Source organism: Halyomorpha halys, unplaced genomic scaffold (assembly GCF_000696795.3).
Source record: "Halyomorpha halys isolate HHAL.00 unplaced genomic scaffold, Hhal_1.1 Scaffold106.1, whole genome shotgun sequence".
In the NCBI taxonomy this organism is placed as follows: Eukaryota; Metazoa; Arthropoda; class Insecta; order Hemiptera; family Pentatomidae; genus Halyomorpha; species Halyomorpha halys.
Window position 1 is genome coordinate 1,685,299 of NW_027111449.1, and position 19,558 is coordinate 1,704,856.

General features: G+C 31.3%; 2 protein-coding genes across 2 annotated transcripts in view; both read right to left on the reverse strand.

The window, feature by feature from the left end:
• LOC136796267 (venom protease-like) overlaps nt 1-6,447 on the reverse strand; it is a 9,236-nt gene extending 2,789 nt beyond the window's left edge. Inside the window, exons 1-2 of the mRNA XM_067049457.1 lie at nt 6,252-6,447; nt 99-317 (exon numbers count right to left, since the gene is read on the reverse strand). Of these exons, the coding sequence (XP_066905558.1) occupies nt 99-317; nt 6,252-6,330 (298 nt within the window). The 5' untranslated portion in view covers nt 6,331-6,447. The remainder of the gene's footprint in view (nt 1-98; nt 318-6,251) is intronic.
• Nucleotides 6,448-8,302: 1,855 nt separating this feature from the next.
• The window catches only part of LOC106677624 (transmembrane protease serine 9), a 29,078-nt gene continuing 17,822 nt past the window's right edge, over nt 8,303-19,558 (reverse strand). Inside the window, exons 7-15 of the mRNA XM_067049435.1 lie at nt 18,225-18,388; nt 16,881-17,039; nt 14,893-14,953; nt 13,616-13,861; nt 13,217-13,380; nt 12,913-13,022; nt 10,889-11,154; nt 10,628-10,794; nt 8,303-8,559 (exon numbers count right to left, since the gene is read on the reverse strand). Coding sequence (XP_066905536.1) covers nt 8,395-8,559; nt 10,628-10,794; nt 10,889-11,154; nt 12,913-13,022; nt 13,217-13,380; nt 13,616-13,861; nt 14,893-14,953; nt 16,881-17,039; nt 18,225-18,388 — 1,502 coding nt within the window. The 3' untranslated portion in view covers nt 8,303-8,394. The remainder of the gene's footprint in view (nt 8,560-10,627; nt 10,795-10,888; nt 11,155-12,912; nt 13,023-13,216; nt 13,381-13,615; nt 13,862-14,892; nt 14,954-16,880; nt 17,040-18,224; nt 18,389-19,558) is intronic.

Here is a 19,558-nt window from a genome sequence, read left to right on the forward strand (position 1 = left end):
CATATAGGAGATGAGTGCTTAAACTTTTAAGATATTACTATAAGATAAATAAACTCATATAGGAGATGAGTGATTAAACTTCGTAAGATATTACTCACTTTGTTCCGCTTTCTTTCCTGCCTCTGGCTGAGCAGAAGGCAGCGGAACAGCCTTATCCGTGAGGAGCTCAGGAGGGCAGCAGATGATTGGTTCGCGACCTTGGAAGCCGCACAGCTTCATTTCACCACCTGTAGCGAATCCCTTCTTCAAGCTCTGGCAAGTGCTTGCTTTTTTGCAAGTCCAAGGTTCTGTTTCGTTCTTGCATTTTTCGCCCTGGTCTGCAAAATACCACAGATAATTGATAATTAAGTTTCAAAGTTAAAGATAAAAAAAAAAATTGTCAATGTTTCTTATGTCTGATAACATTTTTTTTTCTTTCTTAATTATTCGTACTCATGCATACAAAAAACAAAAAACAAAGCAAATCTACTATTCTACCTTTTGCTTCAAACACACCCGAACCTGATTGGTGTAGTATATGTATATGTAGTATATAGAGGTGCAAGGTCAATAGTAATGTTTAGTACGAATGGAGCAATTCTGATTGCTCGTCTCCTTATAGGGGAGATCAGGTTGTGCCAATCTTTACCTGTACCTGTCATTTCTTTACTGTTTTTGTGAATCGGTTTATTGCCTGTTTTGATTATAGGTTCATTGCCTTTGTCAAGAGAGAATCTACCGTTCTCACGCATTGTTACTTTCTTCTAGTGCTAAATAAGTCTATCTCTTACAGAACAGACTTATTTTTTGTGGAAATCGTGAACATTTGGAATTTAATTTTTGTCGTACTGACGGACAGCGTTACGTTTTGCCCAAATTTCAAGATTTACCACTTTTTTTTTTTAGGTATTCTTTCAATGCATTCATGTTACTAGTGGTACCCTAGATGGAAAAATCCTCTGCCTATCAAAGGGTTTCGACTCCTTATAGTTCTTTTATTGCTTCTAAGATGTTATTGATGACGATTTGAAAGTACCACTCAAAACATCATCCTATCATTGGTGTCCTTCTTCCATACGGAATTCGAAAGTATTGTGATACACCCGTATTATTGTTAAAGGGTATGTATGATTCACTGGACGACATCATAAATTGCTTTTAGATCGGCCTGAATATTAATTGCAAAAAAAATAATTGTAAAATCAACTATTAATAAACCTGAAAGTCAAACGACGATGCTACTGATAAAACATCATAAAAACATCGTTTTTTTTTTCTTTACCTCTGTAAATGTAATTTAGAAAATTGTGGCAGCTTTTTTAAGATTAAAACATGAACATATTTTTGGTTTATCATATTGAAAAAAATAATTCATATTATACCATAACATTAATTTAAAATCCTCTATGTACAAACTATAACAGTGTTTTTAGCCTAAAAACACTTTCACAAAATATTTCTATTAAATATGCCTCCCTTCTTCGCTATTATAATTACTTTAAATTGTTTACACGCGATACAGACATGTGAACCTAGAAGATTTTGCAAAAATTGTTTATATCTTCTGTAATTCCCATGAATTCTTATGTTATACAGGGCACTGAATTCAATGGAATGCAATGATTTTTTTAGATAATACTTTCAGGTCATCTGGCAATCTGACAACGAATCAACCAACCATAGGGTTGAATTTACTGCACTATCAACATATATTGACCAGACTCGTTGAATATGAATTTTAGAATCATCGCAGATCGTTGATTCTCGAAGTGAAATACTCTACTGACAAGATGCCCTTGGCTCCATTCCTGTTTATAACCTACTTCTCGAATTCTAAGCTAGCATTGGTCAGATTCACCATTATCTTCGTATATCAATCGTAATCACAATTATCATAATCACAGGGCAAGATATTTCAATAACAAGAAGTAATTTAGTGTTGTTGGTCACTACTGGAATAAATGGGGTTTACATAGGTTATTCCAGAGATATTTTTCAGGATTTTAATTCATTTTCATAAATAAAAGTTAATTTTAATAATTAGTAATTAATTAAGCGTTTAAAATTACCGACCCGTACACTTATGTCAGCCTCGATTCTACGACGTCTTTTTGAAACAGTTCTATTTTTATGATAGAACGATATCGTAAAAAGTTTAACCGAACATTATAACTTTTACGGAGCATGGTTAAGAGCAAAATATAATATCTGTCTTAGTTGAATTATAATAAACAAATTCATTGTTAATAGGATTGCATATATTCTATCGGTAGAGTTTTTAATATACATTATTTTGTATTCTTAACCACAATAAATTAAAATAAATGTCAATTATTTCTACTCTTTATAGCATCCTAGCCTTTACTGCTCAAGGATGGCTTCAGGACTGGAAAATTACTCGAAATGGATTTCGATTTTCCACTCTAGCAAATCTTCCATATCTGTAAGCCAGACCATGTTACCAAATAAAAGACAAGACACCTTCCAATATAAATAAAAGATTACTAAATGAAAAATCCAACCTTAAATCCCCAAGTAACATGGACAGTTTCCGTATATTGCAATAAAATTAAAATATTCTTCTTAGTAACAAAAAAATAACGGAAAATAAACTTTTTAGTAAATTTTACAGTACATTTTAGTACAAAAGCTTTATGTTTTTTTTTGCGATTTTATGACTACAATTTAATCAGAGTAAAGCAGGCAGTATTCAAACAACTAGAAGACGTTTAAAGGCTCAATTATATAACCCTTAATTTTTATTTTGAAAATAAATAAAATATTATTTATTTTCCAATAATCCAAAATGTAATAACATTTATTTTTAACAAGTTAATTGATCAATATATGTATCAAATCGGTTGGTATATAGGAAGGAATACTCTTAAAGGATTTTTTATAAGAAAAAATACAAGATTATTGTCCATAGAAGAGTCATTTGAGAATCACCCGTTGTAGGTAATAACCAAGCTGAGGCCTTCGTAACTGAGGGAGTAAAGGTGTTACCTTAGCACCCTCATGTTTGCAACGGCGCCGGTTGGAATACAGCCTGGGTGGGTAAACATTTATTCCGTGGTGGTTTCACGGAATGAAAACCCAACCCTCCCACTTTGATTAGAATTAGTTGGTTACTTCTGAGACACCCCTAAAATGTATACCATTTCAATAAGTCAAATTTTCTATGTCAGAGGTCACCCTATTTCAATTGAAACCGTAACTTTAATAGATAAAATCGTTGTTTTACAATTGAAATACAAAAAGTCAAAAATTGAAGTTTTGGTATAATTGATGTTATGAAAATATTAATTTCACTTTTTGTAAACAGATCTTTATAATAATAATAAACTCTTTGGAATTTAATCTTTTTAATATTTTAGACCGAAAACCCCCCAAATAATTCATAACTATAAGATTTAGACTTAATGTATTTCACTTTAAGTCGATGAAATTTAAAAATAAAGAAATTATATGAACCGTACCTTTGGGCAACGGCATAAGTTAGAAACTGAAATCACCAAGTTTTTTTTTTTAGATAAACCTCTTCAAAACTATAGTAAATTTATCATTAAAAAATATGCGATCTTGAGATATAAATTTGAAGACATCTGCTACCATATAACGTATACAAATGAACCTCTAGATTCCAGATTTGGAAATCTAATGCCTCCAATGAAGGAGAAATATAAAATTTATCGATCGCAGATAAGGTACAAAAAATAATAAATAAATCCTTTTTTAGATGCAGATAGTAAACGCTGAATTGACCAGATTTTTAAAGAGACCACATTTTTGAATAGTGATTCGTGGTGTTGATGAGGAATGTTGTGCAGATTTCGGGGAAACCGGATATGAAGACTTGTTCTAGCTCTTATGATTTTTTTTTAATTCCTGCTACTATTTTTATGTACAATTTAATATTAAATTTGCCCAAGAGTTTTTTAATAATGCTAAATGTAATATCTATTTATTACATTTATACATATCTATTTATTACACTTATCACTAATTAAAATATTTTAAAACTATTTCTATTTCATCTATTGATAACCAATCTCTATTATAGTGGTTCTCTAAATTATTTTTTATTAAATTGCATTTCCAAAGGTTAAATCACAGATTACAGGATCATGTTTGAACGTTGTATCTAGATAACTTTTCTATTTGAAAATGATAACTTTGCTTGAATGTTCTTTTTGCACCTAATTATAGTTGTGAAGTTTTAATATAATTTTTATTTTAAGAGAAAAATAAAAACGTACATATTTTGAATTGAAGAATTTTACAAACGAAACGAAGTGACTTTGGAATGAGTACCTGATACTTTGTTATTAAAAGTTGGAATCCTTGTTTGAAGGCCTTGTTTTCTGGTTATGATCCATCCTTTCCTTGGAAAGGCATTAACATAATAACAGTATTTACAACCAGGAAACAGAAGATTCTTTGAAATAATCAATAAATAGGGCTGTGTCACCGGTGATTTCTTTATTTATATTTATGTTTTCTCTGGATGTATCCTTGCCATGATTGTATAATGCATATATCTTAATAGTGATATAACAACACAAATTATTTCTTCAAATATTAATTTAAACGTTGCATACCAAAACCATTAATCAAGAAATCATTGAATTTAGAACAAAAAAGTAAAAATATATTTATAATACTACTTCTAATTTAAAAATTACAAAATGGATTTCACTTGTTTTGAAATGAAAGTCTCAATTATTTTTACTACCACAGTGTACTATTTTTGTTTCTCCGCCATTATTTTGTTATAAAGTCAAACAATTATTTAATGATTTAAATAATATCATCCATATCGACACCTCTTTATTAGGGAGAAATATGAGCTTCAAATAAATATTTTATGTTACATCTCCGGTTTTAATTTGTTTAATTGGGTCCGATTTGTGCCAATTCGAGTAGTTTATAAGGTTCTAATTAATTTCTAAGTTTTGTGAAAATTCGCATCATTAGGATTTCTTGAGGAGCAACAAACGGATATCAACTTTGTTTCTTGCCACAAGAATAGTAAACCCGGTAACCTCACTTAGATAGGTCAATCGCTCCCTCCCTAACGCTGGCGAACATATTGCTCAAAATTCTGTGCAAAAAATTTCAGTGTAGTAAAATATAACCTATAATACCAGTAATATGGCTAATAGTATTAGGTAAGGCGCATGTAACTATTAAACAATAAAATCTCATTACTTGGGGTTACCACAGAAGGAAGAATACATAATATCACTAACAAATATAAGTAGTATTACTGCCTACTATATCATACTAATATATCTAACATTAGGTAATAAATTAGGCACCTATTCATTATTATACCATAGTCACGTTGTTTTGAACTGAAAACAATTGATGAAAATAGCTAGTGGTTAATTTGTTTATCAATTTTCCCCGTTATTTGGTTGTACAAAGTATAACCACTAACACCCCCAAATTCTATGAACCTTAAAGAGACTGGATTTATTTTACCCTCCTCAATTTTCAAATTACAGCACTCCAGCTCGTGATAAAATTTAGCCTTCTCCTACACTTCACTAAATTTCCGAAAGGGGGCATAGCTTGTTTCAGATCTACCACGAATTCCATACATACCTCACCCGCTGTAAAAATAAATTGTTATGATCGCTAAACCAATATTTAAGAAAAGAGCGTAGAGTTATTTTCGTTTTTAAAGGGACCGAAAGATAAAAAGTAGAGCAACTGATTAATTTTATGCACATGGATAATATACTGCCACTTAGAAGGCATCGCTTAAGACTACCATAATCCATGTTATAATAATCAGCCGAGGCGTATATGGCCTCCTTCGATTAATTAAAAAAAAAATAGTAGGTATAAAAAATCCCCCAAAATATTTAATTATTTTGCCATTGGGTACCTCAAAAATGATAATAATAATTAATATTGAACTTTGATTAAAATTAAATGTTCTTTTTTGGAATCACTGAGGAAAGTTGACATGAGGGAGGGTAGGCTTCCTCTTGAACATTTGGTTATCAACACCATTGCAAATGGGGTCATGGACTTTGAAACTTTGTAGCACAATCGTTTGGCTTTGCTAAGTTTATTTAAGCGAGCCCTATAGATATATATATATCCTCTTTTTTAAATAAACAAACTTAAATGAAACTATTTAAATTAACCATAAATTTGAGAAGTATTTAGTTCGAAAATATCGATTGGTACAAGTAATTTATTCCTTCTAAATATTTGAGTTTTGATAATTGATAAATATTGAATTTATAAAAGCTTACCCAAGAACAAGAGGTCATGCGTGGACGCCCCAGACAGGAAGACACCCCCTACAACCGAACAGAGGAGAACCAGCAACATTCCTGAGCTAGTACTAACTGAGAACCCTGCGACCTTCCAGCCAGCAGGAGAACTTGTTTGCTGCGTCAATTTCTGGATGTTTGTTTTTTAATATGTCGTGGTCAGTTCCTCCTTCGTGACGCTTATTATCTTATACTATCTCTTACTAGAAAAATAAGTAGACAAATTGTGAGAATTTCCGGGTACATTTGAATTTGAAATTAGAACAGTAGATACGTAAGTTCATAATTCACCTTTTGCTATTCAATGAGATAATCTGATGAGGATAGTAATGTTTATATGTAACGGATAATAGATCTTGATTATTGAAGCTCCTCAAGTGTAATATTTACCTATAATTCTTCTAATACCCGGAAATTAAGGAAAAACCTTTTATTTTTAATAATGAAAATTTAGCTTTATAACATTTCGGGTATGCATGCCTTATTGAAATGGATGTTTAGCCAATAATTAAATTATAAACCTCATTTCAAATTTTAATATGTTTACAGTTAAGCAGTTTCTGATTTTTAAAGTCAACCCCCTAATACTTTGTGGTGATATTCAGTTATGTAACAAACCAATACTATGAAGAAACTATAAATTCTGATTTGAACTCAAAATAATATAATATTTAGGTTAAACATTTTAAATGTAATCACTGTTTCATTCTAAATGTAGTTTAAATGTTGACCTCAGAAACGAACAGCAATAAAAACGTAACTCCGACAAGTGGATATATGAGGACATGGCTCAAGTTCTCGTGATTCTCTCGTGCCCTCTTTAAAGGGCAGCGTTAGCTTTCTACAAGAGCTTGTTGATTATCCATCAATGAAAGTAGGTATTTATTGCGTTACGTCTCCTACAACTTACAATATAGAGAGCTGCCGCACAAACCTTGACTCTATGTATTCAAAATTTCAATCTCCCTCCATCGACAACCACCAAGATCCTATTCTCACCACCATTTGACCCATAAATTATGCCTGAGATCAGTTGAAGAACAATAAGAGATAAACTGTATACAGGAAAGAGTCTACTCTAGGAGATAAGTTGTATATAGTAGTCTACTCTAGTTATATCAGTACTTTATAAGTTGTATATTGCATATTGGTAGAAAACATAAAGAATATCATGAATTGTGAAGTAATCACAGGGTTAAATTTTGATTCTGAACACCGCTTAATCAGTGCCACTTTACGCTATGAATGTTCAAAAAGAATAAGAAGACCTCAGAAGCACCAGATACAGAAGAAAAGAAATTTTTCGAAAGGAAATAAAGAAATTGCATAACCTAATAGATAATATCGAAAATTGCAATGTTGAAATACAGTACAATTATAACAAAGAGAACATTGTGCTGAGCTCCAAAGCAGCACAACTGTAGGAACGAAAGAATGGATATCATGAAAACTATCCAGAAACACCTGGAGAAATTTTAGAAAAAAGAAAAGCAATAATAAAGAAAGTAAGGCAGAATCCCCAGTTCATAAACAAATGCCTCAGGAAAAAAGGATCCTAAAAAATATAAAGAAGATAAAATAATTGAAATTCTCGAAATGAACAAATCCTTCAAGAAATTAAAACTTAAGCTAAATTAAGGCAAACAATGGCTAGTGAGTTACAAAAATAATCAAGAAAAGGGAGTGAGCAATAGAGACAACATGATTGACTTGTTAACAGATAACATTATATTATATTATAAATATTACGAAGAATTATATAATGCTGGAGAAGAAAATGTATTTAAAAGAACAAAATACACAATGAGGAGTGAAAATACTGTTTGCCATACCTTCAACAAATAACTTCCTACTAGCAGTTAATAATAGAATAAGTTGAGACGAAGATTAAAATAATAAATAATAACGATGGCTATAACACTTCCAATTCTAGTTCAATTATTTCTTACCAAATGTCGCTCAAATTTCAGACAACAGCTTGTGGCCATTGTTTTGTTATTTCAGGTTGGTTTGATAAAAAAATAATATAGAATCATGAAAAATACCTTGAAATCTTTATTTTACCACTATTTCGTCTACGAATAAAACAGATTAATACATCATCATCGTCGTTAATACTCAATTATGGCCATACAATATTTTCAATCCACGGAACATATGCGGAAACCCTGGTAAAGACACTAGGTGATTTAGAACCACATCCGATCCCAGTTGAAGTAATTCCAATCTGTGAAAACATGCAGTAAGGTTCTTCTAGGGCGATCTGCAATGGTCCTCCAGAATCTCTCTGTAAATATAAAACAATGCGTTTTATTATTATTATCATCATGCTAGGGGGTAAGCAATGTTTTTAAAATACAATTAATACAAAATTAAAAAAAAAAATTATTATTCACCAATCAACCCAACTTCTCAATACACAAGCCCTTAAATTCCATCTCTGAGGCTAGAAACTTGATTTTCCACTTGGACACCTTGAACAATATTTACTTTCGAGCTTTATTCCAATCTCGAATTTATTTATGTGCAAACTTCGAGTTTTACTCTACGATTCATTAGTAACCGACGGTTTTTAGTTAAATTATTTTTAGTGATAGAAGGAACAAACTTTGTTTAAATTCTGGTATTATTTCATAAATAAGTTGGCAACTATACGAATTATGAGTTGACATTATACGTTGAGGATACTACAATAGGTATTACAACGTTTATATCGTATTGTTCACTACACCTCTTAAAACTTTGAAATCTCCACTCATATTATTCCTTTAGAAATCCTTGTGTCCAAATTACTGTTCCACATATTTGTGGAATAGAATTTTAGTAAAGCTCTCAAATTGTTCAACCTTCCTCAGAGGCGCAGTACAGCGGTTGATCAAAAAAAAAATATTTTTTTGAAGGTATAGGAAAAATCCTTTTTTTTTCATAATTTGTAAATAGAATAATTTACTGATTTAAACGAAAATACTTTCCCTTTTACACTAGTAAAGGCCCTTTTAAATCCAATCTTGAAATAATTTTGTAAATTTAAGAAAACATTTTCGACATAATCATAATTACCACCATTTTTTTTTCTGGATGCGATTTAGCTTTATATCAGTCAGTGGCTAAGAGCTGCTTGTTCGTTCGAAACATAAACCAGTCAAATAACGGAAATAATCAAAATACGAAAATAAGTGCTGTGCTTCAAGAAGCGCCCTATCCAAAGCAAGGTGCGAAGCTAGAAGTTGCTTTGTGGTCGGTCAGTAGGTTCTTAATTTTTTAAATGCTCACTTTTGTTATTTAAGAAGTCCCTGATGGAATGAGAGGAGCATTCAGATTTTGTATGTTTGATATAGATAAGATAACTACTGTCTCGATAATAGATAATTACATTAAGTGGAAAGGCATTAGCGTTTGTCAGGGTAAGTGAGCTAGTTCTTGTCTTCGGGCAAGTCTCTTGCTTTTGCACTACGGTTTTGTTAAATCTTTGGTTCAACATGTGAAAGCGAGCAGTCATTCTCTAACATGAGTGTGAAAAAAAATATCGTTCTGAGGTATTCTACATTTTTGTAACGATATCTTAAACAAGATTGAACCACACTTTGAAAACACGAGGAAATTAAAAACAAAGTCAATAGCTACATTAAGGATTGTGTTAAGTTATCAATGACTTTCTACTTCATTTTGTATTTTTTAAATATTATGTTGTATTTTTATTATGTTTTGACTTAGTATAATATATTTACTGAAATTACACTTTTTTATAGGAAAAAAAGAAAAGAAAAATATTTTAAATTTTTTATTGTATAAATATCATTTATTAAGAGTTTATACTACAAAAGGAAAAAAAACCTTAACTGTATGAAAATAATTATTTCCATGAAAAAAGAAATTTCAACTCCAGTTTAACATTATTTCTTATTTATATTACTTCAATGTCGTTGGATATAGATTACAGATATGTGACTACTACATCGAGAATTCATAGACGTTGGCTTTGCTTATATCCCACATGAGTGTTTAAAGAGATATACAATTGCAGTCCATCTCTGAGGACAAAGTAGGATTATTTCAGAAGACTTTTTTTTTCAAAAATTGAGTGGATGGCCCTGGGGTACAAGTAATAATTATTTTTTGCTATCTACCTATGTAATAATACTAATCAAATTTATGCCTCAAAATTGACAATTGGTAATTAGAAACATATTTTAAACTTTGCTATTTTTTAAGGGTTATTCTGTTGTATTTCATGGGCATTGTTTCCCTCTTTATTTCGAATTATATTCAAGTATGAAATTATCAAAACAACTATGAATTATTTTAGAAAATAGCCTAGGTTTGCTTAATTTCTCATTTTAATGTGCAATATTTACCTGACAGGTGGCCTTCCTATGAACTGCACCAGTGCATAACATTAAGTCAGGTTTAATTCCTTTTGAGACTTTAGACCAATGGGTTCTATATGTACCCACGCACATGTCCTCACCGAGTAGCTCTAGATATGCTTTCTGAAGAATACTGCTGGTCGTGCTGTTTTTACCTAAGAAAATAAAAACAAATCTTGACATGCTCAAATATTTTTTTAGGAATGTTTTAAATATTAAAAAAAAAAAAAAGAAGAAAGAAATAATCACCGTACGAAGTAGAATCCCAACCAAAAACGATTGCCATAGCACGGTCGACTTTTCTGTCTGTTTGAAGGCACAAAGGGCGGATTCTGGGCCCCAAATCTACCTCCTTTTCCAATTTCAACAATGATATATCGTGGTAAGCTTCGGTGGGTATGAACATTGGATGGTTGATCACTTGTGCGATTTTAATGTCAACCCCAATCCGGTCAACCGAATTCGCATTGTCACTGCTCTCCAGAGTGTCCAGTATCCTAACTAGAATTGAATCCCTATAAAAGGATCAGGTCAAAGTTAAGTTATTTAAATATCATTAATAAAAACATTAATTATACTAACTACAACTAAGCTTTTACTTAATTATTTATAAAAAATATCAGTAATTATTACTTTCATTTATATATATGGAATTCTAGAATATGGAAGTTAAAATATTGCAATCGTACAAAATTTCATATTCGAGATTTAGACGGAAATACATGATTTGAGATCCCCTTAGTCCAAACTATAAGGTCTTGCAAAATGGTCTGTGTGAACAGCCTACCTAAAAAATAAGGCTGTCAAAAAGTTACACGAAACTGACATTACAAGTTTAAGGCGGGTGAGTCCCTGGTTTGTGACAGTAGCTATTTCCATAAAATCGTCCGGCCGGAAGTGCCTCTTTATAAAATAGAGAAACTTTGCCAACCGCTCTTTATTAACTCTATTGGTGCTATACAAAACAAACTTCTCGTTTCACAAATCTCCCCAAAAGATTCAAAAACGTCAACGTTCAGCAAAATTACAAAAGCCCTGGTAAAACATCGTAGTTGCTCATCGTAGGTTTTCCGCTACTTTTCAAAAACTCAACCGATCAATTGCTGATGCATTGTTGGTCATGCATTATCAAGAATTTGGTCTTGTGATTGCAAAGTTAGCTTTTGAATCGTACTTTTTTGAGCCTATTTTAGTCGAGGCCTATACGACAACAATATTTGGGAATCACTCCTTCAATTCCGACCTTAGTAATGATGTAGTCGAAAAAGCATTAGAAGCTTCCAAAATCTCCGGTCGGTGACTCGCTTTTTATCAACCTACTTTAAACAACTATAGTATTCATCAAATTTTAATCCGCCGACCATTTCAAAATAATTCATTATCAAGTTATAAATGATTAGTTCGTTCAAATAATGAACCAATACCATCATATTCTATCCAACTCAAGTTTTCAGTCAGGATCAAAACTTCTTCATCGGAAAGTCGGTAACGAACGGTTTTGCTTTCGATGTGAACGTTCTTGAAGCATATGACTGCACTATCGGTCCTCACAAATTTCTGTGGTGCCTTTCCTGTCACGCACAAAGAGTTTGTCATCCGAATTTGTAATTTACTGGGCCGATTTCTTTTAACCGTGGGAAAGAGAATAATAATACTAATACAATGCGGACCTTGAGAACACTTTTGGAATCAACCAAATCGTAGGCATTTTGGAAAATCGCCATTCCATTTTTAATGATAATGAAAAATATTTTATTGAAGTTATGATCAAAACGTAGGAATTTGAAGTTGATTCCAGAACTGGATACACATTACAACTTTGTTCACAATCTAAGCTCAACTCTCAGCCATGAACGTATTATCCCTCATTCCGTTCTGAATTTGTTTTGTTTTTATGCTTCTCTCCAAAACGTCTGAGAATATGTCAACGGTTTTTACTTATTATTAATATTAACATTAGTTAGTTAATCATCCCGACAGTTAAAACGAAATAAACTTTTAAGTAAATTAAAGCCACAGAAGTATGCTCGAAATTATATTATCCAACATCGAATCCGAATATAAGTCGACCCCAAATATAGGTCGACAATTTACAAAAAAAAAAACCTCGACTTATATTCGGGCTAATAAAATATTTCTGAGACTTACTAGCACATATCTTGTCCACTTCTACTTAAAAAAGGTTAATTTACCTTTTAAAAATATTGATGTAGGAATTGATTTCTTATGAGAAAAATAAAATTAAAAAAATATATAAAATTTTCTTAACTTACTTATAGGTTAAGAAACAATGAGCAGCACTCAAAACGAAGTTAGGGCTGATCCAGCTCCCACTGCAGAACCACAAGGAACTCTTTCCTTCTCTCTCAACTCCGATCAGCACCTACAAGAATATAAGCATATCTTAATGTTAATATAATCTAAAAATATTTTTTAAAAAGGAAATAATAAATAAAATTTTTCCTATACAAAAAAAAAATATGTTTCCAGTAATGCCATTTTTAATAGTTATTTTATAAATAAACTATGGACGCATCATTGAGCCAGAAAACTAGATTGTTTAGGATGAATTCTCACCATGTGAGGAAACTCATCGCGTATGGCATAACTGCCTACAATAGCGCTTCTCGACAAGAGAGATTCTCTTCCATTCATTGCGCATTCATCGATCTTCTCACTTCCCAGTATAAGGGCTGGAGACATAGCCTCTCTGTAGACGTATTTAACGTACTCCCGGCACTCTGAAATTGAATCAAATTAATCATTCAACTTTTAATTGAAAAATAAGTTATATGATGATGATGAGCATGGACAGAAACGGTTTGAACGTCTAATCTGAACAATTGGAATCTTAAGATATCATTAATAGCTCAAAGCAAGTATTGGAAGTATAGAGAGAATCTGTAGGAAGGGAACTAAATAAAAAAAAAAAAAAAGGATGATGTGAATAACAAAGTTTCCTAAAATATTACTCACTCTGTTCCGCTTTCTTCCCTCCATCCGGTTGAGCAACAGACAACGGAACAACCTTATCCGTGAGCGGCTCAGGAGGGCAGCAGAAGAATGGTTCGCGACCTTGGAATCCGCAGAGCTTCATCTTACCATCTTTTGCAACAACCTTCTTCAATCCCTTGCAAGTGCTGACTGCTTGGCAGGTCCAAGATTCCGTTTCGTTCTTACATTTATCATTCAAGCCTGCACAGTACCACTTATGATTAATATATTTTGATTAGTTGCTCTTGATTTTCCCAATAGTTTTTTATTTGCTATTTAAGTTTGGATTCTTACATCGTTAAATATTGAAGGCTATTAGTTGTAGCTCAGTGAGTAAGGCTCTATATTACTGAATTTCGGACACGGGTTCTAATCCCGCGGTGGCAGATATTGACTTACTTTAGCGGTGAGACAGCCTCTTAAGGGACATCTGGCCTCTATAAAATGGGTACCCTTAATGGGTAGGAGGGTGGAAGGTTGAAACCTAGCACTGAACCTAAACAAATCACCTCTTTGCAGAACCGTTATTCAAGAAACAGAACTTCCTTACAAAGTACTGAACACCTGACGAGTTGTTGTACAGGTTTATATTATAGTTGCAAAGATGTCGCTTAAATGTACACAAAAAAGGAACCTTACATATTTCTTATAACAGAAAATAAGAACACAGTCTTTCATTAAATATTACCAAACTAAATGATTCTTGTAGTATTATTATTATGCTTAAAGTTTTGGAAAAAAACTTTAATAACTTTGAACCATAACTTATAATTAATTATAATAACAATAACTTCAAGTTTTATATTCAATTATATTAGGTTGTTCCAATGGCCCACTGATTGTTATAGATCACAATTTTTGATTATATTATTTATTTTTATCTAGGTAAATTGAAATGTTATTTAAAATATACAGAAAGATTGTTTGTTTGAAGATGCTGCTTAAGTTCTGTTTATCCACACAAACTAAAAATCCATGAACTAAAATATCTATACAGACTTTCTGTAATTGCATTTATTTCAATTAAAAGCATGTCATTAGAACATGTTTCACAAGGAGCTTTTTAAACATGTAATGTTAAAAAATTTAATTTTACTTCAAACCTAAAATTGTTTACAGACTCAATTTTTAAGACCATACCTAAAAACAAGAGATTACGTCCGGACATGGTAGGCAGAACAAATACAGTGAGAACCAGCAGCATTCTTGAGCTAGCACTGACTGGACACTCTGACCTCAAGCCAAAGGCAAGAACTTACTTGTTACGTCAGCTTCTGATTTGTGAAGCCAGTTCCTCCTTTGTGACGTCCATGCTCTTTTCTAGACAAGGACAATGTCTATGAATGAATACACTGATTAATAATGTGCTGTGGAAGTAGCCTAAAGGGCAGCCTGTGGAATATACTTGCATCGCCACGGTAGGATCAGTGGGAGCTATCAGTTCCCTCAACCTACCAATAATTTGAAAACCCAAAAGCTGATGAATTTCAGACTTACATAAAGCTACTTGTAAGAAAACTGTGATAAAACATTTTGCTCAAAATAACTAAAAACCCCTCCATCCTCTCACCTCCCTCTCCCCCCCAAAAAAATTTGCAAACAGAGAAAAGGTACACCCACATTGAAAATAAAACTTTGGCAAATTTATTTGCAGTTAAATGTTTTGAAAAAAAAATTTTAAGATAAAATTCCATCTGATCAGATCCATCTGTAGAATCTGATCAGATTACCCCTTGGAAACTATGCTCAAGAAAAACTTGACGGTTGTTCAACCGTTCGTTTCCAACAGCCCAGATGAAGCCCTGCAAAGTGGAGCGAAACGTCGAACATTAAAATAGTTTTAAACTATTTGTTCTTTTTTTGACCATAACCCTGGACCATCTACTTACATTTAAAAATAATTTTATCTTCATTTTTTTTACTTTTGCACTCCTAATTGTAAGATTTGTACCTCTATGTGCTGAAGCTGAAAAAGGTTATTAATTTTTTTATGATCCAAATATAACTGCTTCATTATGTTTACAATTAAAAGAAAATTTCTTTGATTTTTTCTTAATCCTAGTTGTATTTCTGGTATATTATTGACAGTGAGCGTACATTTGATTAAGCAATGTAATAATATCTTGGTGTAAATCTTCGTAGTACACTTGATTAAAGTTTTTATGGTTTGATTGGAGAAGTTTGTCGGGGGGTGCGGTCAGCAAAGAACAACATAAATAAACAAAACCATATTTATTTATTTTATGCCGAAGTTTCAACCTGAATTTCAGGTCTTCATCAGGGGTTATGGCATGTAAACAAAACCATATTTATTTATTTTATGCCGACGTTTCGACCTGAATTTCAGGTCTTCATCAGGGGTTATGGCGTTGTTATCCGCGGGGTTATCTCTCACCTCCTGACAAACTTCTCCAATCATTAATCTACGGTCAACTATCTACACCTCTTTATGGTTTGTATTATAAAATTTGGGGGGTGTGAATAGCAAATATCTGTGAGGATTGTATCGGAATTTATTAAAATCAGTTGATGATAAAAAATAAATAAACATTTGATAAAATTTTATTCTAGATTTAGAACAAGAATTAAAATTAAAGTTACACAATGTAAAAATTTCAGCTTGTATTAAACTAAAATAAAATCACAAAGAGTTGAATTGATTTTAAAATAAATCTATTTATATAACAGTACAAAATAAATTAATCAAGTTGAATAAAATGAGCATTAATTATTAATATCAATAAATTATATTTCTACTTCTAGTATTATGTTAAAATATATACATTTATTAACATAAATATATTTACACACAAAATAATTTATCACTGATTTGTCAGATGTTCCTCAATCAAAGCAAATCCAGTGATGATAGGAATGAAAATTAATTGAGCATTATAATGGAATAAAAATGAGGATATCTCTTATAGTACATATACAAAATCAATTGTCAGTTCAAACAAGATAAGATGAAATTTCAACTGACAACTGATACTTAAAGATCAAAACAAAGTTTCTGTAAATCATTGAACATAGTAACATAGTCAAGCTAATGATAGTCTTTACCAGGATTCATATTTTCATATAAAATATTGATTCATCTTGGCATATACCTACATTAAATAAGATATCAGCTTTATATTTCAAATAATATTCATAACTTTGCAATATGCATATATATATAATACTTTGTTTTGAGCTGTTTGAACAATGTGAAAAATAGATCTATTAAAAAAAAAATATTCTATGGCCAAACAATATTCTCAATCCATCCAACATAATTTGATACTCTTGTATATACACTTGGAACTGATATAGCACAAGCTAGTCCAAAAGAAACAACTCCAATTTGTGAATACATACAAAACAAATTCTTATGATATATTTGCAGTGGTCCACCAGAGTCTCCCTGAAACAATAACATTAGATATTTTCATAACTATAATACAATTAATTTGACTTTGCATTTCATCTGGTTTATGGGCATTTCTCTGTGAACATGCCAATATCATGATCAAATTTATTTAAAACGTAAAAATAATACTATTAATTTTAAAAATTCTACTGGTAAGCAGTAATTATTTGAATACTAAACAACAATTAAAACAGATTTATATTGATGAATTGCCAGAACATAAAGATCAAAGGAACAAAAAGTCAGTACAATGCTTTTCCAGTAAGTTCTCCAACAAATGTGTGGCCTATATTAAAAAAACAAGTTTCCGTCAAACTACTTGGTGCTGTTTATTTATATTGTATAATTGGATCTTTCTGGTAAAGTTTGGTGTATTATAGTTGTATTTTAATATAAATTAAAGAAGGATTATGAATATCCCCAGTACTTTATTTCATTCTCCTGTTCAAGTATTTTAGTTGGCATATTCTACACTAGATAATAGCAACTACACACCAAATGATTATGAAGAGTAGTGGCTTACAACTTAAAGTGACTTTCATCAGTCGTCATTCAACTCTTTTGAGTGTTGGTTTAAGCTCTCATTAAGGACCAGTTAGTAAGCAGATGCATGTTTTGACAGCCAGCCCCTGGGCACATTACTTTATTAATTAAATAATATTCTATTGCAATTTTTTTTTTCAATTAACGTATGTTGTCATTTTACAGGATATAAATATGAATAGACACATTACAGAAAGAAATAAACTTAAAAAGAGATAGTTTTTTTTCTGAACACAATAATTATCAAAAATGACTTTATGGATGATACTCTGTTCTTAAATAACAAGAGTAGAGTTGTCAACATAGTTGCTAACAAAGGAAAACAAGATTCAATAAGAAACAGTCCCAGTCAAAGATAAAGGATAACCTACAGAAATAAGTTATTTTCTGTTTATCAGTCAGAACATGGTTATACTTTGACGTTACCAAGTTCAGGACTACATCTTGGAACAAACTTTTTGTTACCAGTCCAAGGAGAGGGATTTGTTATGGTGAGGAGGGGAGAAGGAGCTAGGGTGTGGGGTGCATGAATATCCTTCACTACAGGCAAACTTATCTTCAATCCATTAAAGTAAAGAATCAAATGGACAACTTTATTAATCTCGAAAGTCTTAATTGAAAGGAATAAAGCTTTACCCGGCATGTGTCTTTTCCTGCTTCTCCTCCGGCACACACCATCGTATTATCAACAATACCATTTGGGAGCTGCTGTTTGAAATCACTTCCAAAATGATTATTACATTCTTTATTGGTTACAATAGATAAATTTACTTTCTGCAGCATCGAACTTTCATGGCCACCTGTAAACAAATCAGTATTAATTTTGCTGAAATACTTAAACATAGACTATGGTTGATCAAGAAGGTTGTGGTTGAGAATAACATATAAAATAGTTGGAATAATTTGTTTGATCCTGAAGTTTCAACCCAAATTCTAGGTGTCCTTTATCAGATCTATATTCATCAATTATAAACCTTTGATGAAGACTGTCAGTTGAGTCTCTGCCTCATCGTTTGATTGCTCTACCATGATCAAGACCTTTAATATTTGCCAGAAATTTAATATTAGTTCTTCTTAAATGCAATATGCGTATTGATTTACCATACTATCAACCATCAATATATCAGACTAAGGGATTAAATGCCACCTCTGTTTGGTTATTATCTTTTAGACTGTTGATGTGAGATGTGCTGTCTTTAGTTTGTGATCTTTTATATCTCTGTTCTGATGATGCCTGAATTGGCAAAACATTGATTAGTAAGTAATTTACTAATATTAGAAAGACTTAAGATTTTTTTTTTTTTATGTTACAATAATTTTTGTTTATTTACTAAGTTCTTGCTATGATTTCATACGTCTACAAAAAGAATCTTTTCAAAATTTGATATGATAATTCTAAAACTGAAACTGAAACTGAAACTGAACTTCATTTTCTTCTATCATGTACAATCTTTTTGCAGATATGTGGAATATAATGCTAGAATATATTATAATGGTCGTATATAGGCGTATAATGTCTTTATAATTGATTAAATATATTTGAGTGACTAATAATTAATAATATTGGTTTAAAATCAAGTAAGCTTCATTGTTATCATCAGAAAGAGAGAAATCTTGTTTTTCCAGCAGTACCAAAACAATTATATTGGTTAATACTGGTTTGAATATTGTATTCAGTAATAATGGTTTCAAGTTGAATTTTTTAGTAACATTATTGAAAATTTTATTTCCTCAATATTTTTTTACATTACCGTATTTTTTTTAATTAGTTAAAATATCTTATCTATTATTTAGTAATTCAAATTATGTGACAAAGTACATTTATCAGGAAAATGATTAATGATTTTTAAGGAAAATGCAATCAGAAGACTATGCCTGGTACTTAAATAACTATATAATATTAATCCAGATATTTTTATAATATCTGAAATGCTTTCATTGTTTTTCCTTTAAGTTAAAATATATTTTCT